At 36.1% G+C, this 27500-nt stretch overlaps 1 protein-coding gene across 4 annotated transcripts in view; it reads left to right on the forward strand.

Annotated features, from left to right (window-relative positions):
• The window catches only part of FAM184A (family with sequence similarity 184 member A), a 78036-nt gene that overhangs the window by 35603 nt on the left and 14933 nt on the right, over positions 1–27500 (forward strand). For 3 of the 4 annotated variants that reach the window (XM_009948515.2, XM_009948513.2, XM_009948514.1), the window contains 6 exons: positions 73–254; positions 906–1103; positions 4329–4451; positions 8322–8483; positions 10340–10465; positions 10664–10810. In XM_009948515.2, the coding sequence (XP_009946817.2) occupies positions 73–254; positions 906–1103; positions 4329–4451; positions 8322–8483; positions 10340–10465; positions 10664–10810 (938 nt within the window). Of the gene's footprint in view, positions 1–72; positions 255–905; positions 1104–4328; positions 4452–8321; positions 8484–10339; positions 10466–10663; positions 10811–23171; positions 23214–27500 lie in introns of all 4 variants that reach the window. The other variant, XM_086461263.1, reaches the window with a different exon arrangement.

The following is a 27500-nucleotide window of genomic DNA, read 5'->3' on the forward strand; positions in this document are numbered from 1 at the left end:
GAAGTGTGAATGTGTACTTCCATTATGTGAATCCAGTGCTGTGAGGTTTTAAAGAGCTGTTTTGTTTTTTAGGTCATATTGGAATGCTTCAAGCTACTCAGATGACTCAAGAAGTTACAATCAGAGATTTGGAATCGGAAAAGTCGAGATTAAAAGAAAAACTATCCCAACTGGAAGAGGAAAGAAATTTACTACAAAGCAAAACACAAAGTCTGGATGAGCGACAAAGGCAGCAAATTCTGGCCTTGGAGAAGGTTAAACAGCTTATTGGCTTCAGTTAACAAAAACCAAAAGACTTAGAATTCTCAGAAAAAAAAACTTGATTATGTTTTAATTTTTATTTGATATGACTGGACTTGCACCATTATTAGTATATTCAAGGTCCCTCTCTTGTAGCAACACACAGTGACTAATGTAGAATGTAAAGCGAGAATAGAGGGAAGTCAGGTGGTGTTCACAGACTGCTTTAGACATCTTTTCACAGTTTCATTTAATTGATGACCTTGTGTGTAGATGCCTAGTATCTGAAGTGTCTCAGTAAGGAGAAAGGTGAAATGGTTAAAAAACAATTAAAAAAGACATTCTCTGAAAATGTGCTGAACATGTTAAAAAATACTGAACTGAAATTTTCTATAGGCTTGATACCCGATTGCTGTTTCCTCAGATTAAGTAGAGCAAAAAAATAGACTTTTTTTAATGTGGCTATATTGCTTTGCATGGATGTATTGAAACTACCATTTTGGTTATTGATTTATTTAGTCAGTGCTTAGTGTTTGCTCAGTTTATTTTTTATGGAAGTTAATTTTTGTAGATTTATATGACCAGTAATGGTTTTGTATTTTTTCTTTCTACTGTTCAGATTTTACTGTTTGATAGAAATAACTGTATTTTTCTGTCTCTTACAGAAAGTACATGAAGCAAGGGAGACACAACGTGAATATTATGAGAAGGAGCTGGTAAAATTGCAAGCAAGATTGGAAGGAGAGGCTGCACAGTTAAAGGAGGCTCATTCAAAGACGTTAGAAGAATTGGCCTGGAAACACCATACTGCAATTGAGGCTGCGCACAGTAATGCTAATAAGGATAAGAAAAAACTGCAGATGGTACGTTTGTGTTTTCTTAATAATCAACTAAGTTACAAGAAGCAAACATTAGAGTTTGAACCTTGCACTGAATGGTTTTGTTGTACGGCAAGTTTTATTTGGAGTTACCTTCAGATTTGCTGTGCCTCTCTGAAGAAATTGCTCAGCCTTTATTAAAATAACGTAAAGCATTTGTACTGTCATTTGACTGCATACGGAAGAGAAGTTCTCAATTCAGTACAACTTTCTTCTCAAGTATAGTAGGTGTTTTTTCAGATTTTGTGACACATATTCAGAAAGGTTGGTATATTACTCCAGATCAGTCCTTTTGAAGGAGAGAAAAGATTGTTACTCTAATATTTATTTAAAATTTTCATAAACAGTAGAGAAGTACAAAAATACATTAGTACTTGACTATATGTATGTTCAGAAAATGACAACCATTGTTCCTAGCTTACATCATAAAATCATGCTAACTGTATATCAATTATTTGTTTACCTTTATCTGGAATCCTGAAACTGAAAGAGTTGTTTGTTTCACAAAATTGGCCTTTTCTTTGTTGGGATAAATGAGAGAACCAATTTTGCATTATTATTTACTGCATAAGGCAAAATCAGACTAGGAAAACAGGATAAATATTAAGTGTTTAATTTAAGGCTTTGTTATGCTCCTCTCTGATGCGTTCACAGGAAACACATACCAACATATGCCAACATACACAGTTGTGGATAGTGATGTGCGTCTTAGACTGATCTCTTTTTATTTTTTTCTGAACATTTTACTAGTGTCTTGCTTTTTAGTTTTACTTTGAATAAACCCCAAGGGTTATTTTCATGTCTCCTAGTAATGTAAGTAGTTCTCTGAGACATACATGCATCTGATCTTTTAGGTTTACTTTCCTTGTAACTTTAATAAACATGCCTGTTACTAAAACAATGTCTCTCTTAAGGGTTTCTGGGAATATCTTTCTTTTACTTCAGTATGAGCTGGGGTTCCTTTTGTTTTCTTTTCTTTTGTTTGTTATTAAAATAATGTTGAGAATAAAACAAAGGATATCATTAAATGGTTGTTCGTAAATCATTAATTAAAATAAAGAAAAGCTCTATAAATGTGAGAAATGTGAAACTCGACTTTAGCAAGGGAAAATTAACTATGAAGAGATGTCAGAGTCAAGATCTCAGTAAATCTTAATCAGTGTACTGTCTCCTCTGTCAAACCTCGCTAAGCACATGTTCTGTTGTTTAATTCAAGGAAGAAAGAGTCAGTCTCCAATGTAGAGGAGAATTGCATTTAGCATGAGGAAGAGCTGGTACAAGGAGCCTTGGGATAGAGGACATGAGAATTTATTGGGACTGGAAGACTGGGAAAGGCATCTGGGACTTGGAAATTTTTGGAAAAAGTGGAACAGAAGAGAATTCGAAAGAATGAGAATAGGACTCAAGAAATGGCTTAAATATATCTCTCTGCTTCAATTCTTCCATCTATAAATTGAGCTGTAAAAATGGCATCAGTTCATAGAAGGATTATGAAAATAGAGCTGTTAATAACTTTGCAGTACTGCACAGCTGTACTAACAAGTGTTGTAGAAGAACTAATTGCTCAGTTATCAGAATAGGGACTGAGTAGCACTAGTGAAATTTTGCAGCCAGCAGATTTCACAGTGCAAACAAGAAAAATTGAGCCAGTCTTATTTAGCAAGCATCGTTTGTCCCACGTGGTGATTGATCTGGCCTGGTGAAGGAGACATGCACTTGCTGAATTACATTGTACAGCAATGGATTATTGAAAGTGTAACCCTCTGGTTTGCTGCTCTGTCTGGCTTCTACCGTGAACAAAGAGATTGTGCAAACACTTTGTTTATTATTTATTGCCTATTGCACACCCTAATGGAGTGCTAGAACTAACAAGCTAGTAAGCTTAATGTGCTTATCAACCCCAGCAACACACTTGAGTAGTCTGGTTTTGGATGAGGAAGGGTTGGCCTCCGTCACTTCTGGGAATGAGCAGGGTTTTTCCCTGAGAGTTTTGTACCTTTTCATGACAGTCTTTTTCCTCTTGAATTCCTGAGCACTTAACTCTCCTTGTCTCTGCAGTCTTACCAATGCCTGCAGTTGTACTTTGTGTCATGCATGGCTCTGGTCTATGTATTTTCATAGCTGTTTCTGGGATATTACTGATTTCTCAGAAATCTGAGCCCAGGGCTACACAGAGGCAAAAACCTTGAAGTCTTGTATTTCGTGGCTCTGGGCAACTTACTTCACAACCTTAGTTTTCTTCAAGACGACTTTGTGGTGTAATAAATTATATACTATATTCCACTGAAATATATGATAAAGCTCTTAATTTTAACATGTTTCATGTTAAGTATTTTTGTGACAGAAGTTATTCTTCTGAATAGATACTCTAAGTATTAATGAACTTGAAGCGTAAATGTATAGTTTTCCTTAAAAAAAAGTTTCTAACAAATACGTATACAACATAGGCTTATGTGGGAGAAACACAATCCATCCAACAGACTTGTTTTCAGAATTTGGCCATTACCCCACAGAGATTGAATGAAAACAGAGGTGTTATTTGATCATTGCATATAGTTGAACTTGAAGACTAATTGTTGATTTCTTTTGGTTCTACATAAATTTATATATAAATATATTATATTTACATGTATTATATATAAATATAATATTTAAAAAATATATGTATATCTATAGTGTGGGACTTGTTTGTTTGTTTATTGTAACAGCCTGAAAAACTTTCAAAGCTCAGTCTGGATTTTAAGATTAACTATTTTCTGTGGGGAATTATGTATAGGATATAGATGGATAAAGGCTGAAGCATAAGCATATTATCAGTGTAATTTTATAAAAAGTGTAAACTTCTGCATTCTGTCAACTCAGATTGGAAAAACTCCGAAGGTAGATATAGTTTTAATGATTTTGATAATTAAGTGCCAAGTGAAACTAGTAATTGAGAAAAGACCTGTTTGTCTTTATTTTGTGATTGAACAAGGATGTTAGATTAGAAAATAAACTGAAAGATTAAGACATCTATTGTAAAAGGAAATAAATGTTCATGTTTTAACATCTAACATTTAATAAAGAACATTTAAGATGTCCTTTAAGGAAAGGAAAATTCTTGGTTGAGATCAGGAATATTTATGCCAGGAGGAATAATTTTGATGTGGTGCACCTGTACTTTGTGATGACAAGTATTTAATATTTCTTTCATCCTTCTTATTTCTGAAGGAGCTGGAGCAGCAGTTTGAGAAGGAGAAGCTGCATTTGGAGGATGATAAGAATCAGCTCCGACAGCAGCTGGAAAACCTGAAGGAAGAGCTGACAACAAAACTGACTTCTGCCAATCAGGAGGCAAGGGTTAACTTAATTTTATCAGCTATCAGTCCTGTGCATTAGACCGCATTTCGTCAATAATGATCTTGTGCTTAGAGTCCAGTACAGAGCTTAGACTACACTGTTCAGTCTGTTTAGTGCCTTATTTCTGTTTGAATTGGAGTGTTCTTCAAACATGATAAGTTACTTGAGAAGTTACTTGACTGCTTCTGAGCGACGATTGTATTGTCCTTTGCAAAATTAACAAAGCAAAAGAGATTGAGGTACAAAACAGTTGATGTAACAGTCTTTCTTGTTTTAACTCTGCTTATCTTCTCATTAGGTACACAGACCTCTACACAAAATATGTCAGGAGGCATAAGGAAAATTAACTGTATTGAAACCCATATTTGGTTATAATTAACGTATTGTAAATTCCGGTCAGATTCTTGACTTGTAGATGATCTTCATATGTTTCCATCAAAAGATAACGTGAACTACTTTATAGTAAGACCCAAATGATTTGCAATGTTTTGATATATGCAATCAATGTTAAATGTGTCATATCTCAATACAGTTTTAATTTTTTGAGTTTGAGATCACCACCTCTTCATAATATAATATTTTTGAACTAGAAATATATTCTACTGATACCAAAACCATCAATTCATTCTTGTCTGGAACTTTCGCCTTGTTTGAAGAAAATGATACATCAGCTTCATTGTTCAGCAGGCCATACATGTGATTTCAGTGTGTGCTTTAAGACAGACTTAAGCACGAATTTAAGTACTTTTTTGCAGCAGTGCTATTCATTACTGTTTTCTGTACCGTACAAGTTCTGGAGATGGCAGGCGTTTGTCTAATTCTGGTGGCTTGCAATTTGTGCAGGTGTTAAACTCGCTTTAGAACAAAACTGCTTGTTTTTAATAAATGGGAAAGATTGCCCTTCTGAAAGTATATATTGATTTATTATTATTATTGTTGTTGTTATTATCAGTGTTATATTAAAGTATATTCTTATGTGCTAAAATAATATATATTTATATTATTGAGTCCACTGCTGTGTTAATGTTCATATTAATGTATTAAATTATGATGTATTAAAGTATATATACTGAAATTGTGTGTTAATATATTCAATACATTAATATATACTTTCAGAGTAGTACCTACTGGGTGTATGTATGTACACTCCAGAAGGAACATACTACCGAGGTAGCTGAACCTACTACCTTTATAGCTCAGCAGCACTGCTATCAGTCAGTTGTGAGTACCTGTTAAACAGGAGACTGTACTTCTTTCTGCTAGTTGTGAGAGCCTTTGCTGGTAATTCAGACCCTGGAGAAGGTATAAATTGAAGCTGGAACTGCTCTTACTTTCTTAACAGTATGCTCACCTACATTCTCAAATTAATGAAAATGCATTGCATTTGTTATGTATGTTAACAAAATCATATACGGGTTTATTTTCCCTTTCAAAATTACAGAAAGGATTGTTATTTCTTTTTAGCTTTAACTTCTCTGTTGTATGTTAACTTTCCTTATGGCTGGATTAGGTCTGAGAAGAGCATTATTGATGTTCTATTCTCATTCAGCACTAGGTTTTAATTTAGTTACTGTTCAGTTTCTCTTGGGTTCATGACTAATAAACTTGTTCCTTTGAAGGAAATCGCTTCAAATGTTTTAAGAATGAGTTTTGATTATCTAATTGCTATCAAGTTCAGGCTTGGAAAATTCATCAGCACACTGAATTAAGGAAACAGAGCCATAGCTAAGGAATAGATAGCTCTTAATATAAACTAAAATAAGGAATTAGGGCCAGCTGCTATTTAGTAATTGAACTTATATGCATTCTGATGCCAGGATGAATATAATACAATGTATTTTGCATATTGAAAGAATGAGAGGAAGTGTACAGGCAATAAATTCGGCGTGGTCTGTAAATCCACTTCATGTAGTACCGAGGCGATATGGTTTGGTTTATTACTGTATTTTTTCTGAAGCACATGAGTCAAGTGCTTCACTTGCAACCACAGTTTCCTCTTGTCAGTTGTCAATAGGTATCTAAGAGTTTCTCAGTGTCTTCACTGACCTGGAAGAAGCTTTCCTGTGAAATGTCTGGCACATCTTCAGCTTAGCTCTTGCGTTTCTACTGCTGCTTCCTTTTTTGTTTGTTATAGATGTAATTTAACGGTAGGCATATATTTATTACTTTCTGTGGATGTTACTTAGTTCTAGCTCCCTGCTGAGAAAGCTGGTTTTGAACCTAAGCCATCCTTATTTCTTTTTGACAGGCTCTTTGATAGCAATTATCTTAGCTAAAGGATGAGGAAGATTCAAGCCTCATTAGGCTTGCTCCTAGCACAAGCTGTTTAAGAACAGTGTAATCTTAAATACTTGCCAGAGATTTTTTTTTTTTTTTGAGAGTGCGGGTTAAGTCATGATACTAACTTTCTCACATGTATCTCAGGGTGAGGCTGGGTGTTTGCTCTATCCATTTGCTTCCTTTCACTGACTCTTTGTGTCACCTGACAGAATAGTCTGATGACTGGCAATCTCCGTGCAAAGGATTTCCGGTTATATTACTAAGGACGGTTTTAAACAGCCTCCAGCACGGCTTTGTCGTCAGTAGAATAGACCTAAGCCCTGTGAGTGGCATTCCTGCATGTTTCCGTATCCTTTAGATCTACAGGACTGCTGTTCACACTTCGTGCAAGTGGTGTGCTACTACCAGGATACACAGACAGTGGTGCACTTCGAGGCTATCAATACAGTTTTAGGGGCAGCTTTTCATGCAGAGATTCTCCTTTAAGCAGTAGCGCTTTGCAGGGAATTACTAGTTGTTTGTATATAATGTGAAGGAGCACACCCACATGTGCTCAAGATTACTTTAGTTGTTTTCTCTGAGATCTGTCATGCCAAAGAAACTTGGGATTCCTGGCTGAGAGGAATGGAGGAGTCCCTCTCTTTAAGCACTTCACGGGCTGCATACAGAGGGAGAGAGTTCTGGGAAGGGTGTGTGTGTGTGCGCCTGTGTATGTTATAAGCAGTATTTGCCTATAAATATGCTAACAAACAGGAAGAGTTTGTTCATGCCTGCAAATCAAAGGGTAGCCTTTTCTTGGGACACTTTTCCCGTTGTGAATGAATTTATCTGAACGTACAAAGGCAATGGCATAGATTGCTACTTCTGTAATAACTTCAGTTCCTGTTAGCTGCTGTTCTTTGGTCCCGCCTGCCTCCCATTATTGTTTTTCCAGCCTACATATTTAAAAAGTCTTTCCTTTCCTATAGCTGGTGAACAATGTTCAATATCTAATAGTTTTAATTGAAGCAAAGATGTATAGCATCATCATTTTACAGATGGGGAGGTGAAGCACAAACAGGCAGGAAAAAAGTGTATTGTTACCTAGCCATTAAGGAAATGATCACCTTACACTCTACAGATATTAATTGAGCTTTAAACAGGCTAATTTATGGACAGGTAGCAGTTGGAAAACAGAGAAACATATACACTAGCATAAGTTAATTTATCCATCGGATTAGTTTATATATTTTGAAGTAGTGGTTTCATTAGCTTAAATTGCATAAAGTATGCTTTCTCACAGTAAAGTTACTGGTAATTTCAGAAATTTCATGTAAACTCTTTCCTTACAAAACACTTCAAACATAGGTTGGATAATTTTTTTACTTGCAAAAATCTTTTCATTGAATCTTTGTTTATTATACTATTACAGGAATTTGATTTTTAATACAGAAACATTAAGAGTTGTCAAAGGAGAACAGGCTATACAAATAAAATTTTGTCTAGGTTGGAATTTAGAAAACACTGGAAGAAAATGAAACCAGGATGACCTGGCTGCAATTAGTAGTAATTATGAAAATTACAGCTTCTTTTTTTATGTCATAGGTGTGTCGTCTGCAAGACCTTGTACGAAAAAGTGAACAAGGCCTTGGTACTGCAGAAGGACATATCTCCACTCTTCAAGAAACTCAGGAAATACTCCAGAAAGAACTAGAATTAACTAGGGCAAGACTGCGAGAGACCACAGATTCATTGTATAGTGTTGAGGTAACCATAATATTGAAGAATAAATTATGCAAAGTACAGTCACAGTGATTTTGGTCTTGTTTGTAAAACAGCAAGTAGTATTGTAGTGTACTGAAGCCATATGAAGCTTCTTCAATAAAAGAGAGATTTCTTTTTATTTCAAGCAGAGAGGGGGAAAAAACTTGGAAAACTAGGATGGGTTTGGTTTTGGGTTTGGTTTCAGAATACTTTCAGTATTTAATGGGTATTGCTGCAAGCACATCTTTCTGTGGTTAATATAAATTGTAGCTGCCAAAGTATGTCCATACAAACTATATCCAGAGTTGGATTTTTCAGAGGCTTAACAGAATTTCATGAAAATGTAAAAATGACGTGTGTTACACCAGTGCTATCTATTCCAGACAGTTTCATGTGTTGGTGCAAAACAAGATCTAGAGTTTACTAGCTCTAGAGTTCATTGAAAGCTTTTTAATTTATTTTTTATGCATACATACCATATTTTCCTCAAATAATGGCCACAGTCTTCATTTCAGGCTCAAATTCAGAATTTCAGAAGATGCTTGAGAATAGTTTAAAGATATATGCTATGATACATTGAAAGATAGCAGACTGTATCATCCAGAAAATGTGACCACTTTATACAATTGAGGCAATTAATTTGTCTAAGCACAAAAATTGCCAGTTTAGCTGACTTAGAAGGAACTGGAACTGTCAGTTATTCTGTCAGTAGCTCATTGACTTTAATACTAAGTATAACCTTTCCCTTTTCTTTTTTCAGTAAACAACATACACTTATAAGATCACAGCAAAATTTGAAGTAGAGCAGCAAGTATTGGAAAAAAAAATAAAATAATCCCTGAATCTGTTTTCAGACTGGTGTTATTTTCTGAACAAAACCAGCCTGAAACAGGATATTGGGAATTTTTTTTTTTATTTCTTTCACCTATGGTCATTAGATGGGCTCTGTTTTACAGTTTATAACTTCCTCTATTTTTTTTATAATTTCTATGTGTGTCCACATGAACTACTGCATTCTTCTCTTTTCACCTATTATAACATTTAAATATGCATATATAGCAGGTTACTGGCAATAACATTTATCTTAACAGATTTAAAAACATATAAATGAAAAAGTCCTACAGAAAAATTCTCACTTAAAGAAGTCTTAATTCAATTTAGATGGCTGTGTTTGCTTCTCATGAACGAAGCAGGCGCTGCTGAAAAACATTCGTGTAAGTATGATTTCTAGGTAGTACCTAAAGCTATTCTACTATGGTAAAATTTGAATAGAAACGGATAGGAATTTTAAAGATATTTTTTTTTATTATTTTTTTTTTTTCCTGTGGTCAGACTGTGAAAACCCTGTTTCTACCAGGTTTGTCTAGTCAGGAAACTGAAAGAAGATAGATGAACTTTGTATCAAATCCAGATAGGTCAAGATTTGAAATTCAAATACTGAATATTTGCTGCTTTAAAAAAAAAAAAAAATCCAAAACATGCTTCACAAGAGCCTAAACAACCTGCTCTAATTCTGAAGTTAGTCCTGCAGTGAACAGGAATTGATGACCTTTAGAGGTTCTTTCCAACATAAATTATTCTCTGATTCAGTGTAACGGTATTTGAAAAGATTGCTTCCCAAATGACTTATTGGCAAATTGTTTTTTTATAGGAATGCAGAGTTCTTGTTGCACAAGTAAGAAATATCAGCAGGTGCACAGGCGTTAATTGTGTGTAATTAGGAATTACACACTGAAAGTTCTAGTTCAGTTTTTATGAGCCAGTTGTAACTGATGTTTTTATTATAAATACACTTGTTTAAGGTTTGAAATACTTTTTTTGCTGCTGATCAGTCTCTATTGTGAAGTTTGTATTTGCAGGGAGAACTAGACCAGGAGAGACAACAGCATGAGGCAATGATTGCTGCCATGAGAGAAGAGGAAAAGTTCAAAGTTGACAGAATGGCTCGTGACTTGGAAATAAAATGGACAGAAAATCTTCGGCAAGTAGTAATTTTTTTTTTTTTTATTCTATAATAAGAAATGAAGTATGTATTACATGCAAATGTAGTAGCAAATGAAATGTAAAGCAAAGATTTCTGTTATTGTCTAAGCTTTTCAAGTTATTACTGAGTTCTTAATTCTTTTTCGCTTCTTGCACAAGGTCTGCTGCATTTTAGTTATTTGACCTTTGCTTTTAGACAGGAATGTAATAAGCTTCGTGAAGAGCTGAGGCTGCAGCATGAAGAGGATAAGAAGGCAGCCATGACTCAGCTGTTGCAGCTGAAAGAACGTGAAAAAAATGCAGCAAGGGATGGGTGGCAAAAAAAAGTTGAAGATCTTTTAGACCAGGTAACCGTGTTTTCTTTGAGAATTGAAAGGCCATTGCAATTTAGTTGCTGGTGGTTTATTACCAATTAGCTACACGAAATTGGTTGTGACATCTGTCTTTGAGATGAAATTTGTTAGCAGAATGGTTTTTTTAATGTAATCATTATTGAACTTTTTAAGTAATACATAAAGTTGTCTTAAAACTATATGAATGTCCTCCTTTACACTAAATGTGAATAAAACTTTTTACAGTTTTTTTGGGGGGGAGAGGTGGAGTAATGTTGACAGTCTCACCTTCCCCATAAGATTTTTTTTTTTTTTTTATTCTGTCTGCTCACCTATTCTCTTGTAAATATTTACCAGTGCTAATTGTTTAGGCTTGAAGTTATCCCTTATCTTTACAATAACAACACTGTACAAGTTGCTGAAAAGTCAAAATGTCCCTCAGTTTCTTGACAGGTTTATTACAGCTATGTCTTCTCTTAAGTGATTTTGAACATTACTTTGGGATAATTTTTTATAAATACTGAGGTTTTTTAATTGCAACTTGTATTCCTAAACTCAGTTATGTTAGATAATTCACAGAAAATACATGCTTTGTACTTTTTCCAAACCATAAATGCTGTGGAACTGATTTTATTGACTACAGTTTGAAAGAATAGCCGATAATGAACAAATACATCTTAAACCAAGAGAAACAGATTTTGGAACTCATTAAGTGTGATTTCAGGGTGTTATTGTAGGATGGCTTTTAATTTGCTGTCTAATTTGAGAAGTCTAATAATTGAACATGCACTTGATTATACAGCTTCTTATAAGAACATAAAACAATTTGTTTTGCTGACAGGGGAATTTGTAAAATCCTGTAGCTTAGGCTCATAAAAGCTGGAGGTTTTCAAAATTCTTGGTCTATTACTTTTTAAAACATGAATGTAATAAAACTTGGACTCATTTGATTTTATGTTTCACTTACTGTCTTTACCCAAGCTTCATTACTCTCTTTACTGGTACCTATAAATAGCATTTTCTCTAGGAAAGTACAATTTGAAAGGTGTATGTTAAATTTTCTGTAGTTTTAACTTACTTTTAAAATACTTCGCTTATCTCTACCTTTTAAAATTACCATAACAAATCTCATCTACAGTTTCAGAGTACAAAACTAGTATGTTGCAAGTGAGCAATTTTTTCTTACATATGGAAGAAATTTTGGAGTCAGAAAGCTAACTGTAATAAGGAGAATTTTACTAGAGAATTTGCAGACATATGCAAAATGGTTGGATTCTTTTTCCTTCATTCCTTTTGTATTCCTACATTACAGCTGTACCAAAGAGCTGCACCATTTCATAACAGCATGTGTGTTCAGAGGACTAATAAGAAACTAAACACTGGGAGTCTTCCTTTTTTTTTTTTTATACAACTGTTGCTTTTCCATAGCAGTGTTTGAATTGGATAGGTATTTCATAAAGATCAAAAAGCTTTCCCTCTGTAAGAATCTGTATTTTGTCCATTACACCTGGAGGAGAGAGAATTCCAGAACACAGAGTACAAGATCTGTGACTTAACTCTTAGAGAAATGGGTTTGTAGTATATTCCTCCTGATTGCAGTACACAAAGGGTACCCTCTAAGAGTTGTGCTGACCTGAATCATAGACTTACTTAAGTTGGAAGAGACCTCAGGAGGTCATCTAGTGCAACCTCCTGCTCAAATCAGTCACACTGAATTTGAACCAGGTTGCGTAGGGCTTTGTCCAGTCAGGTCTTGAATAACCTCCAAGGATACAGGTTCCACTGCCTCTTTGAATAATCTCTTCTAGTGCTTAATTATCCTCGTAGTGAGTTTTTTGTTTATATTTAGACAGAACCTCCACTGTTTCAGTTTATGATCATTGTGTCTCGTTGTCCTATTGTGCACCACTGCAACGAGGCTGGGCCCACTTTCTCTGTAACCATCTCGTAGGTACTGGAAAGCTATTAAGTCCCACAAAACCTTCTCTTCTTTAGATTGAACAAACCTAGTTCCCTCAGAAGGACATATGTTCCAGTCCCATCCATCTTGGTGGTAGCTCTGCACTGAGCATGTTTATCAATGTTTGTCTTGTACTGGATAGACCAAAGCTGAATGAGCTGGAGGAGACAACGGAATGTGCCCTCCAGGTGATGCACAAGTGCCAAGTCAAAGGACCGATCCCTTCCCTCAAGCTACTGGTTGTTGCTGCAGCCCAGCAGATCTGTAAGCCAGTATAAACCAGTGCAGGTGTTTAGTCCATCCTATGTAAAGGAATTTACATTTGTCCTTGTTGAATTTTGTGAGGTTCCTATCTGCCCGTAGCTACAACCTATATAGGTCCCTCTGGATGGCAGCCCTACCTTTCAATGTATTGTCCCCTCCACTGTACCATGCTCCACCCTGTACTCCTCCCAGTTTGGTGTCATCCACAAACTCCATGAGGGTACTGTCTGTCTCCTCCTGATCATTGATAGTGTACTAAAATGAATAGGTCCTCGAACAGACTCCTTAGGAATGCTACTTACAGCAAGCTCTCAGATAGAGGGAACCATTAACTGCTACCCTTTCAGCCTCATAATCTAGCCAGTTCTCATCTATCTGGTAGCCCACCCGTCTGAATTGTGATACAGTGAGATACAAGGATGTTAAAAGTCTTGCTGAAGTGGAGGTCACAAACATCATCCACAGATCTGGTCATTTCATCACAGAAGAAAATCAGATAGTATTTTCATTATAGAAGAGGGTGGAAGACTTTTGGTATGTGTTTCATAATGCAAAGATTACCATACACTTTGGTTGTGTTACTCCAGAATGATGCTATTCTGAGTGGAAACTGCATTGGGCCCGCTTTGACACTACAGTGACTACTGCAGTAAGCCTAGCTGTGCTTGGCAATCTGTAAATGCACAAAACTCTTGAACCCAGAGGGTTCAAGACCACAGTCTACTTTAAACAGACTAGAGACAGTGACAAAAGTGAGCTTCTCCTTCTGTTACATATATATAGAGAATCATAGAATTGATTAGGTTGGAAAAGACATTTAAGATCAAATCTAACCCCTAACCTAATACAACACCACATACTTAAGTGTGACATCTATACGTCTTTTAAATACCTCCAGGGATGGTGATTCAACCACTTCCCTGGGCAGCCTGTTCTAGTGCTTGAAGCAATTTTTCCTAATGTCCGATCTAAACCTCCCCTGGTGCAACTTGAGGCCATTTCCTCTTGTCCTGTCTCTTGTTACCTGGGAGAAGAGACCAACACTCACCTTGCTACAACCTCCTTTCAGGTAGCTGTAGAGAGCGATAAGGTCTCCCCTCAGCCTCTTCTTCTCCAGGCTAAACAGCCCCAGTTCCCTCAGCCGCTCCTCATAAGACCTGTTCTCCAGACCCTTCACCAGCTTCGTTGCCCTTCTCTGGATACGCTCCAGCACCTCAGTGTCTTTTCTGTAGTGAGAGGCCCAAAACTGCACACGGTGTTTGAGGTGCAGCCTCACCAGTGCTGAGTAAAAGGGGACGATCACTTCTCTACTCCTGCTGGCCATGCTTTTTCTGATACAAGCCAGCAATTTAAAAAAAAAAAATAGAAAGGTTCACAGCATTGGGAAGAATTCAAATTTCCATCCATTAAAAGGATATCTGTTCCTATCTGTCGTCTTTCAGCTACACTGAACTAGAACAGCCTGAGATACTGCAGTAGGGCTGTAAAATTGTGAATTTGTACACCCAGCCCTAGTCTTGTTAGTGGGAATATCCCCTTAAAACCCATTTGAAAGGCATGAAGTCTGTGTAAAAATTAGGAAGAGATCAGAGATCTGACTCCTGCAATTTGAATTTTTACACCTGGGCATTGGTCTAGTCTATACTAACAGTACCATACTGTGGTTTATCAAAATAATACAAGACCAAGGTCTCTGCTAAATAATTTGTAAACTCCTAACTTAACAGAAAATGTCATCTACATATGCTTTATATGTTCGGAAAGTGTCTAGAGCTTTACCATTTAGTTGTATAAATGCTGTTCAGAAAGATTGAATTAAGAAATGTAAAGCTCATCAATATGGGTATAGAATTTTCTAACATGTATTGATACATCTCAGATTTGATTTAAAAACAAGCTACAAAGAAGAGTAGCACCTAATTGGAGTATAGGAATGGTAATGTAAATAAAGTGTTGAAAAAGCAGGTTTAAATGAATGGAAAGAAGTGACACAGTATAGTTACTTAAACTGTAGAAAAATACAACATAGAGTATGCCCATCTTGGAATGCTGCTGACTGGTGCCAGAAAAACTGGATGAAGAGACACAGCTATAAATGGCAACAATTTTTAAAAAAGAAAACAAAAAAAAGTTCAATCAAAAAAAATTATGCCCATAATGTGTACTAAGCTGGAGGGTTTTTTCCAATTATGCTGTACTAATCTACAAATTTCTGCCTTCTACTAATTGTTATGCATTTGATAGGTGAGATCTAGCTCTTGCATAAAGCAAGGTAATAGTTTTGCCTTTATACCATAATGCGAAGTGGTCCCTTATAGAATGCATGTAGGATTACTGTTATTCTTGTGGTATAGCTTTGTTATGAGTAAAACAATTCTCTTGAGAGAAAATTCTATTCAGTTGATTAAGTGCTTAAACACATTCTTACTGGTTGCAAAGCATCACCTACCATCCATAGTTAAATGTGGTTGGTAGGTTAACTAGATCAATGTCTAGAGACCAGGTGTGTAGCTCTTATCTCTGCTAGGAGAAATGGTTCTAGAAGACATAAAGAGAAAGTGCTTTTCTTTTTTTTTTCCTGTAAATTGTACTAAGTACATCAATCCAAGTGAGAGTTTCTTCATGAAATATGTAGTGAATTCAGATGTGCTAGCTCTTTTCCATTTCTCTTAGCTGTGTAATGGGCTTTTAATGCTTTTTCTTAAAAACGTTTTTACTGCTGAGAAGGCTTCAGCCATGGACAAAATAGCAGGAATTTTCCTTTTTATAAAGCATTAGCACGTTCTCTTTTCTGCCTCTCTGTGTTGTGCAGCTTTCAGTTCTGGGCACTGAAACGTACAGGTTGAGATCTGTATTCTTATCTATTTCTTCTTGTGAGAAATGTTTCTTTCTGTACACTGAATCAAGTATTCTGATTGTGGATGGGCTTTTTCATATTTGAGCAAATATTAGTTCTCCCATCTTTCTTGCTTCTCAGTAAAACGTGTACCAGTAAAATAAATGTTTTTGTCAGCGTTTTTTCCATTCCTATGTAGATTCATATTATTATGTGACCAAGCATCAGTGTGACTTTCTTTTTTCTGACTTTGTCAACTTTTTGCAGGTAAAGATACTATCTTCTATTAATGAAAATAGTAGTAGTACAGTAAGAATGGACAAAAGTATACTGCATACATTCTGGTAGCTGTTGTTTGTTTTTTCTGCTGCAAAGATTCTCTCCTTTTTTGAAAAAATTGTACAAGTTTCCTATTCAGAGTTTGTTTCTATGATGGTGTGTTCCTTTTTCAACTGTCGAAGCAAATATGAGAAACTTTGATTTACATAAAGAAGTAAATATTTCCTCCTGCTGCAGACATTATTCAAATTGTAGTTTTCAGGAAATTTCAAACTTGATGTTAAAACCCTGGCCATTGAGTGTACTGTTGTTTCTGAAGTGTGGCAGGAAAGTCACAGACCTCCTGTGCACATCTGCAAGTGGCTGTTGACCAGGCTTCTACCAGAGGGCAGTCATTACTCTTTCTCTTTACTCATTAGTCTTCATATGCCTGCATGGAGTTGCCTGTCACAGAGATGATGTGCATCATCGTTAGAAGAATCGGGAAATACCACTTCCTTTCCCCACCACAAGGATTACTGGCCCGTTCCACAGCCTGGGTAATCCTTGCTTTAGAAGATTTGCTGTCACATGGATGCTGGAAATTTCTGCAAGAAATAACCTGCACATACCATATATGAGTTTCCTGAAAGAAGAGAAATTAACTTTCAGCACAGAATCATTTTACTCTGCTTCCTTGCGCTTGGTACTATTCTGAACACACTGTCTAAAGATTTGTCTGTCAGAAACTGAGAGGAGGTAAATTGCAAGTAACTCCCCCCTAATTCTCTTTGGTCATTTTTGTGTTCAGTGATACTAGTAAGGCTACCATGACATCTAGTGGATGGTAAGGGATTTTGGGCAAGATTTGAAAAACGCCTAGAAATCCAAAAGAAAAAAAAAGAAAAATCATACCAAAGAGGGAGCAAAGAACAGAGGGCACTTGGAATGCAGTTCTGGGAAGGGTTTTATGCCACCTCTTTCATCTGTAGATATTTTTTGGTTTTCCAAAGGAGCTCCACTTCCTGCAGCTCTTGGAAACTTTCAGAAGTGACTACAGCTCTCAAAACTGTGGTCTTAATGGGACTATGCCGCTACTCCTGCAGGCCTTACAAAGAACCATGGGAGCTTTGGGAGTTTCTGCCTAAATCCAGTGTCTGTATACATCCTGCCACTCACCACTGATCTAGAAGAATCAGTACTCCTGTATTCCAAGTAGGAAACCTATGCTTTAAGCAAGTCAAAAATGATTCTACAGGAGCATGTGAATAATCACGTAAGCCAGAGTCACTGCAGCCCTCAGAGGGCCATCTGTTGAGGGTGCTTCCCCCTGTTTCTTGACTGTCTGTACTTCTCAGTAAGGAATCCCCCTTGTTCTGGGCTCCCTGTTTTATGCAGAGATGTGATCATGCAGATTAGTTGGTGCATTTGTGCTATCCACATTGGTCATTGTAGTTTTGTCTGAAGCTTGAACAAGAAAACAGGTGCCCAACATTCAGCTGTACTGTCTCTTTTCTGAGCTTTTAGTTACAGTGAGCTCATTCAGCCCATACTGCGCTGTCTTCATTATTGTACTCTTTGTTTAAAAGATTCTGAATGTAACAGAGGAAATTCATTAAAGACCATTTACAATTAAGAGCTACTTGGCGAGACAGACAAACAAAAGCAACAGAATAAATCAGAGTTTTCCATGTATTTTCCCTGGGATACACTAGGAATACTAACTAATGTTAGCTTTATTGCTCTGATAAAGAATAAATGTGTTACTGGACTTTTTTTCATTTCTCTTCTGGTTTCTTCTTAATTTTTTCCTCTCATGGTGTTGTGTTTAATTAAATTTTAAAATATATCTAGGCTGATGTTTGAAATTTGGTATCTTCATATCCAAAGAAACTTGTCTTTCTGATCATAAACTTCTAATCGGAGTTTAATATTACCAGGTTTTGTTTGGCAGTGTTTGAGTTAGTAAATCTGGAGGACACTGAAAGGCTTTTAATTCTTACTGTCAATGGATGAAAACATTAAATTCTTAGTACAATATGTAAATAATGATGCATGAGTCAGAAAAGAGTTTAATTTGATATTTAGAGTTGTTTACACTTCCAAAACTGGTAAATAGAAATCAAAGTCAAATCCAAGAGTAATACCATTCCCCAAACAAAAATGTAATCCTATATCTGTATATGTTTTTCCCATAAATGTAAGATAAAGACTCTGGCAAGAATCTAGTTTTAAAACATTGCTCTTAGCCTCTGGAAGAGAGTTGCTCAAGTAGCCTTTGCATAGGTTTAAAACCAATTAAAACTGGATCCTGGGAGGAATGAGAGGTAACTTATTAGGTGGGGCAAAATTTGGTTGAGATTCAGTAGATGAATAAAATTCTAGATTAAGGACATGTCTTGACAGATACCTCTGCTCCAGGAAGGATTAGCCAAGATGCATATATAATCTTTAAAATCCTGACAGCATTATGACAAATAAGTAAAATGAAATGAAGCTCTAGTACTATTCCAAAAACTTGAAAAATTATCAGGAAATTCAAAGGATCCTCTTTTTTCCCTGACCATTGAACCTGCAGTTCATCAGATTAAAAGCATATAATTCGAAATCCAAACAGGTAAAAATATGTCAAAATACCTAGACATTTCACATAGCAGTTTGATAGACTCCCACAATTAGAAAAGAGAAGAGCTCCATCTCTTTAAAGCAACAGGTAAGTACCCCACCTTGTGATAGCCTGGACACAGCACCGTCACTCAGGGTTGCTTCAAAAACAGGAGGAAATTAGGACCAACTGGATCCCAGAGATGTATGTAAGGCACTCTGAAATGTATAACTATTCTGTTTTCCTCAATAGAAAACTGTTGGATTTTGAGAGAGGGAAGAGGCTTTAAATGTTCCTTTTTCTTATCACTCAGAGAAGGCAAACTTTGCAGCCCTTTCATTCCTAGCATGTCACAAGCCTCAAGCCAAGTACAAAACATTGTAGTGGGAAACAGCTGCTTTCCAAATCTCTGCAGTCTCATCTGTTGCATAAGCACTGTGCAGCCAGAGACAGTACATCTTGCTGACAAATCAGTCTTTCTCTTCAAACGAAAGACATATCTTGAGGGAGGGTTTTGGGGTTGTTGCTGTTACTAGCTGGATAAAATGGACTTATGCCAAAGGTCTCTTCAGCAGGCATCTCAGAAACTAGTTTCTTTTACTAACATTTGATGGATGCACATAGGTTTTCTTCAGAAAGGTTAGCAATGTCTGTTGGAGGTCATTCTTAAAACGAGGCAAAGACTGTGTAGCAATCTAGATCTGCTTTGATACAACAGATGAAGCTGGACCTTCCCCAGTTAGGGTCTCGGCTATTACACAAGAATTCCTCTTTGCCAGCAGTATTTTGAAAACCAAAGTCAGATCTTGACACAATTTGACATTGAAATATCAATGAGAAAAAGTGTTACATAGCCAATCTTTGGGTGATGTGAAGACTGATGCTGAAATTCAGGTTCAAGCCTCTGTAATCCAGTTGAAAATAATTTTTAACCAAGAGAAACAATGAAATGAGAGAACTTTCATGCATCCAATCAGTTAGTGTCCTGCAGGAAACAATGCAACTGAATGAAAATGTGAAAGTGTCAGTGGTGCAGTAAATTTCCTTCTTGAGGAAAATGGCACCATTTGATCACCAAGTATGGCCCTTCTGACAGTTGTTGTAATGGGAGCATGAGCAACTGTTCATTACAGTAAGCAAACCCAAAGCTTGAATAGTTTCAAATCTCTCCATCTATGCTTTACTACAATGCAAATTGGCCCAACTGAATTGAAAACTCAGCTCTTCTAGGAGATGTTGAAATAGAAGTGGGAATACAAATCTTTCCCCATGTATTGCATGCAAGGTCTTTTGGTCCTGCTGAGTAGCCTGTGATGATCAGTGGGTTCTAAAGATGCAGCAACCTCTTTGCTGTTCCTCTGGGTCATGAGGAAGTTCTCTTGGTTACATCGAGGCTTAGCTGTGCATATGCTGAGGGTGGAGAAGACAATGCTTCTCCTGAAAAATGAGACAGCAATATCAAGTAAAAGCAGGATAGTTAATACATGCATACCAAATAAAGATGTTTTCAGAAGTTCCTATACGTCAAGAAACAAATTAATTAATTTGTACTTCCTATATCCGTGAAGCCTGATTTCAAACAGAATTGAGCAAGGGTTTCTCATACCACAATAGTATCACAAACCAATAATCTTGAATTCCAACATGTAGAAGTAGTGTGATAGTTAAACCCATTTTTCCTCATCACCTCGCCCCATCGCAGAAATACAGAGAGTAATAACTATGCCTGCATTCTTTCCAGTTCTCATCATTTTTTTCCCAGATCATGGGCTTTGATGTGGAAGTAGTCATGAAGGTGTTTTGAATTCTTATGGAATTTCTTAATGATATTTCAACCAGACTTATTCTGGAGTTGTCTGTTTAGAATGTGTCCTGCATACTTTTCCATATGGAGCTGCGTCTGATTTTATTGCTACACATTTTGCTGGAATCAGCCCCCATACCAATTGACTAGCCTATATAATTCTAATTTACTATTCTATCTTGTATGTATTTTATGAAAATTATTTCCTACCTAATAAAGGATGAAAATAATAAATTGTGGTCATGTTTAGTGTTAATCCTAGTGAATACCTGTTAGATTTTAGTGATGATTCATCATTAGCTGTTTTTGAGATAAAGTTGGTTTTAATATTGTGAAATATCCTTCAGTAATATTATATAAGAAGACATTTTGATCAAAATATCTTGTGATAATAAGTTGAATACTGTTAAAAAGTCCTTTTAAGTATTATTTCTGCACTTCAGCAATTATTGCCCGAGTTTGTAGTGTTGTCAAAGCAAGAAATCAGGTTTTCTTTAGCAGGACTTTATTCCATTGTTACATTGACTGAAAATCATCTTATTTTCACTCTTGAAGATTTCTTGACTGACTCTTAAATCATTTCCAGTCTTTTTTCCAGGACTGATGTTTAACTAGGTGTCCTATAATTAAACATTTTTGAATAGTGATACAATACTTAGACGTCCAGATTTATAAAGTACTTGTGTATTTCAAGTTTTGTTAAAAATCAGTAAGCTGTATTTACTGTACATTCAATATTGCTGTGTGTCTTTAGAACACATAGGAATGTCAGATATGTAAGTTCCACTTTATTAAAAAATAACTTTTTGGGGGGCTCCGTGGTTATCTTTTTGCCAATAAGAACTGTGTGTTTAGTAGTTAATTTTTTTGTACAAGATAATTACTGTTCTCATTTCACAATCAGGAAACATGCATTGCAGAAAGATTGCTTTGAGTGAGGTAGCCTAAGAAATCTGTGACAAATCTAACTGCTGAACTTAACTGGAGAGTTCTAGTGCAGAACCTTCACCAAAGGTTCATTTTAATTCCAGTTCTCTGGAAAACTTTTAAATTTGGTGAAATCACATGTGTTAAGATGGTTAGCTTATCTTAGTACTTTTGGTTATAAGATCAGTGTGACAGCAAAGCAAGACTAGTTGCTTTCTTGGTGAAAGAAATTTGCAAACGGCAGGGAGCAACTCTCACTTTCTCAAATGGCCTTTTTAATAGGGTGGACATCAGAATATAGCTTCCCAAAAGTGTTTTTACTTGGATTTTCTTTTCAATGTAGAACATTACTAACCTTTCTGCTTTAGGTGTAGAATCTAAATATTTCTTAGTTGTACTACCTTAGATGTGTCTGTCAAAATTAAGTCCCAAACATTCTAGAAAGTGAACATTTATTTAGCAAGAGATTAATTTCTGCTCTTAACAGCTTCCCCTCTAAACAAACCAGACAGATAGAAGGGAAGCACAGAAAAAATAGGTGGATTTGTTCAGATTGACACTGTCAAAACGTGGTGTTGAAATTGGAGCTGTTAGATGTTAGTCTGTTGTCTTGTCTGTTGGAGTATGATGCCTCCTAGTGTTACACCCTTGCATAGATACTTGTTCCTTGTAATTCTATTACAATTTTAATAAGATAATTTTTGATATTCCATAATAATGTATTTTTATGTTGTGCCTTTTTGTAGATTAAGGAGAATGAATAATTATTTCTTCTTTTTGTATTTTGGCAAAGTATTATCTAAAAGTTCCCAACTATGGGCTTCCCAGCTGGTGTCAAAATACCCACGATCTCCTGGAGAAAGCCATCTTCCTGACTGACCTGTGCCAAAAGGGGAAATGAGTCATGCTGGATTTGAAATTGCTCTCACTTCATTTCTGATGACACTATTGTGTGCGTGTGTGTGTGTGCGCGCCTATCTACAGCATTTACATATATATATGCATATAGACATGTATATATGAATGATGTATATGATTTGTATGATTACTAACATTTTGTATAGAACGTACTTGGCAATATGTTTATTTTTTGCTTTTCATTAGTAATCAACACTAGTATAAGTGGTAAATTAAATCATCTTTTGCTGGAGACTTTCAGGAAGAGTCTTACCCATCTCATTCTGAATTTTAAGAAAAGAAATATTTAAATATGTCTTCATTACAGGCTAAGCTTATTTTCAGCCCTTTAGCAGTGAAATTTGATCTTTAATATTATGTGTTTAATATGCTTGTGATATTTCAAAGACACAGTTGAGTGTTGGTTAAGTCCTTATGTAACACCTTTTCTAATAGTAATGCAAATTGGTGTGTTTAATGATTTCTTCCCAAAATTATTTGCCATAAAGGAGAAAACTGTTGGGTAATTTTAAAAGTGTTCAGCTGCGTAGTATATGAGTATATAGTAACATTATGTGGAAGAGATAATGCTATCCTGTATGTTCAAAACATAACACAGGAAAATGCATTGTTCGGTGTTCAGTAGTTTGTATAATGAGACAAAGCAACACACTCATATTTTCGTCCAGATAGTTTTCAACTTATTTTTCCCTGATCAAATTATAATTAATGTTCTATGTTCTACTCTCCCTTCCTTATCCCTTTTTCTTTTACTTAGTTGATTTCTGAATGTTTCCCTTTATTCCTGTGATCTTTTCTTCATAGCGGCACTGTCTCGGTGAAGCTTTGCATAAATCTATCAGCAATGTAAGTGATTTGCACTTACAGCTTGTAAACAGGGCATGTTTGCACTAATAAATCTGCATATCCTGTAGTACTGCTTTAGAGCTTTAGCCTATGAAATAGAATATGTATTTGAGGGGAGAACGTTTGCCGCTACTTATCAAAAGCTTGTGTACTTGTATGCATCCATTCATCTGTGTAAATGTGTATATCACTGGACATCAAACACTACATACATGGTCATAATATAAGCAGCATTTTTATGTCATTGTTAAAGCAAGCAAGCTTGTGGGCAGTGCAAATGTGTATTGCAGAGCTTTCTCCAAAGCATGAGATCGATGCTGTATTATAATTTGCAGTTTTGCAGTGCAAGTCATAATTGTAACCAAAATATTCTTTCTTTCTATTTTTTATTTTTAAAATTCTTACCAATGTTTTTAATGTGCTGAAAACCTTGGATAAAAGTATTGAAAGTGCAGAAAACAGTGTTTAGAGCTGTTTTCTTTTGAATCCTCAATATAGGAATATAGAACCAATGCTCTAAAGACATGCAAAGGGAGGCACTAATGTTTTCAGAAACATGTTCTTAAGGATATCAGTATACATACTGAATAATCAAAATAATGTTTAAAATTGTGCTCTTTAAAAATAACTGTCAGACTTTTAATATTTTATATACTTTCAACAACAAAAAGCCCCCACATCTTATTATCAGAAGGGTGGACTAATCTGCCTTGGTTATTAGAATCATTTAATCCTCATTGTCCTTCATTTTCTGTATAGCCTATTGATGCAAATAGGCGTCTCCAGACACTGACTAATTTCAGGCTGTGGTTTTGCAGCCGCTGCAATCTGGTGGAAGTGTGAACTGCTCTTGAGAAGGGTATTCCTGATCTCTTCTAAAGTGGCTTCCTGGCCAGGTGTCAGACCTCTCTTGGTCATCTCAGTTAAAATGATTTCTGCATTTCTAAGAAAGAAATAAAAAGAAAATTGTTTTGGCCAATGCTAAAAGTGTTTAGAAATGATATACCTAGAATTATCAGAATCTGGAGCAGGAACTTAAGTGAGAGACAGATTTCACTTCAAGCCAAAAATACATTTTTTTCATGTCATCTTAATAAAAATCGGTCTAAGATACCATGGTCAACTCCATTTGAATGTTATCATGAAAGTCTTTTTAGAGTATGATGGTTAAATTACCTGAGATTCTGCAAGACTGAGCAGGATTTCCCCTAGAATTGTACCTGCTGGTGGCTATGTTGAATGGGACAGGGCAATGGTGAGAAACCTGAGGGACAGAGACATAGTGAAAGTGACAAGTAAGAGTGGCAGAACATCTGCCAGTATCTCAGTGTTTCTGCCACAGGCATGAAGAGGAGGAGGAAGAGGATCTGAGTGAAAATTGTGGGATCTCCTTTATATGAGATTTTTAAGCAGTAATTTGTGCATAGCGTTCCCACTTAGTGCAAAGAATTGGGCTGAATAATGTCTGAAGACTATCCTAACTGTGCATTCCTATGATACTAAAAATGGAGCTAAGAAGAAAAAGAGCAAAGGAGGGGAGGAGGCGAGGGAGATATACTGGAGTGTGGGATGGATGGAAGACAAGGGGTAGAGGGGCTAGAGCCAAGTTGCAGTAGTGGTCTCGGGGAAGCAAACAAAAAAACCCAACAAAGCTGAGAGTTTATGGATGGTGGTTAAATAGGAGCAGAGGTAATCTAAAGAAGTGTAAGAGTTACCTAAAAGCACAGGAGGAAAAATAGACTTCCAGAAAGGGTCTGGTTTTTGCTAGGTGTAGTCTGGCAGAGAAACAGGAAATAAAGGCAAGGCTTACAGGTGAAAAGAAGGACCTAGATAGGTACGAGGTTACAGAAAGGTGGGGAAAGAAAGAAGGACCCAACAGGGAATGTGAGATGACTTAGAGGAGATGGGGATGGGAGCAGATCAAAGGGGAGTTTAGATAAGATAGATTTTTTTGTTGTTGTTCTAGAGAAGCAAGACAATAGCATATTGCAATACCAGATGAAATATAGATGAAAATTTAGAGCTGGCCATGCTGGCAGTTGCATAGTACAAACTAACCACACCAGTGAAGTGAGTTTCTAGGGTTGAAGAGAAAGAATACAACATGTGGTTGCGTTATTGGTTTGTCTGACCAGCATGGCAGCGCTGGCCGTGGTATGCTGAGAGAGATTGGCTGAGAAATTCTGGAGCTTCTAAGGAAACTAGAACTCCTTGATCCGAGAGGGAGGGTTTTGTATGGATAAATAACTGGTGGAAAGGTAGGTATTAAACACAGTGTTACCACAGTGAAGGCAGAGTATCAGTGAAGTTACACTGATGTTCAACATATTTTTCTTTCGCAGATTGTTTATGAATAAGGAAGGTGAGAAAGTTCACAGCTTATAAAATGTTGTTCAGGGTGGGAAGGACAAAGACTGTCTGAAGAATTATAGAATAGCTATAAAAAGACAAGGGACTTGGCAATAAAATGGCAGATGAAATTCAGTGTAGATAAATGCAAAGAGATACACAAGGAAAAAAACCTACATTCTAACGTCTTGTGTAAAATGATGAACCTTACCTTGACCTGTTGCAGCTAGAGAGTAGGTTTGGAGACTATGAGTTACAATTCCATGAAAACGTCACCTCAGTGCTGAGGAGGAGTCAAAAAAGCACATAAAACTTTAGGGAATATAGGAGAGAAACAGAGAACATAACATGTAAAACCATATAAACCACTACATAAAACCAGAGTTTGCTTTGATTTTAAATACTTTATGCTGTTTTGGTCTCCTGATCTTAAAAAGAAATAGTAGAAAAGGAGCAAAAGAAGAAGTGTGGTGACAGATATGAAATAGCTTTCATACAAGGAGTGACTCATTAAGCCAAAACTGTTTAGTATGAAAAAGGGTGTAAGAAGGGAAATGATGGAGATCTACAGAAACATCAGTAGAACAGAGTAAATGAAAAGGGAACTTCTTTTGACTCCATTACAAGTATTAGAGGTCATCATGGCAAACTGGAACGTCTATATGGAACTTGCCACAGGGTATTTGGGATGCTAAAAGCTTTTATGGATTCAGATAGTGGTTGTATTTAATTAATAGTTCTTCCATTAATTTGTTCCAGTAGTTTAAGAAAGATTGCTGGATGCTGGTAGACTTTGGAGTCAAGATTCCTACATTTATGCCTTGGCCTTGTTTTCCCTGATAACCTGGGCTGGCCGTTTCTGGAGGCAGAACAGGAGATTAGACAAACCTTTGGTCTGACGCTGTACAATTTGTATGTGATATTTACATTTAATGTACTTAGTAAAAGATTTTACATGTATAGTTCAGATTACAGAATGTAGTATAGGCCTTCACTATATTCCTTCAATTGTAGCTAATCTCTTTCAAAGGTAGCTGAGGTACTGTTGATACAGTATACTTCAAAGGTAGAGTATATATGCCCAGACACAAAGACCTGCTGAATTTGAAATGCAACGAGCCATGCTCATTTCATTCAAATTAATTTGCTTGTTTTGTATTACTGCTAATTTTCCTTTAAGTGTAGCTTCTTTCTTTCAAATCTGCTTAAGCAGTGCCCTTCTGAAAAAAAAACCCACATGTTCGACAATAACATTCATGCTGCAAGTCTTCTTTGGTATGCTGCTATTAATTTTTTGTTAAGTGGTTGGTTTTAATGTTCTATAAATCAATAAATTGATGTGCAATGTCGTTATTAATTTGTCATAATTAATTTTAAGATATGCTGAATCAAATGACACTATCAGACTTTAATTTGTAATTCAGTTTTATGTAATGCTCTGAAGCTTGAAAAGTATCCTTACCGATTCAAATTCTTTGTCACATGGCAATTTTATTTTTCCTTCCTTTGAGTCACTGTAGCAAAATTCTCTTTTGGTTAAACGTTGGTTCCAGAATTGGAGGGTATCTCTCTCGTATTTGACTCTGAAGGCAATACAGGTTTAGTATTTTCAGTCTGAAAAGATGCTATCTGATAAGAACAGCAAAGTATAATATTATTATTAAAAAGAAAAGGGGACTTTTTCAAGCAGTACAGTGTACTCTAATGTATTAAAATGCTTGTGGGGTGAAAAGCATAGTTTGTAAAATCAGGTGTTTCTAAGAAAATTAGTATTTCTGACTCAGATTGCGTAGATCTCAGATCTCAAAACCAGAAAAATCACTCTCCTAGTACTACTGAGCTAACAAAAAAAAAGCAGGTGTGGGAAAACCATCAAGTGTAACATTTTATTTGGGATGTAGAATGGTATGCTACCATTTCTTTTTAAATGAGGAAAAC

This window comes from Leptosomus discolor, chromosome 2, assembly GCF_034619465.1.
Source record: "Leptosomus discolor isolate bLepDis1 chromosome 2, bLepDis1.hap2, whole genome shotgun sequence".
NCBI classification, from domain to species: domain Eukaryota; kingdom Metazoa; phylum Chordata; class Aves; order Leptosomiformes; family Leptosomidae; genus Leptosomus; species Leptosomus discolor.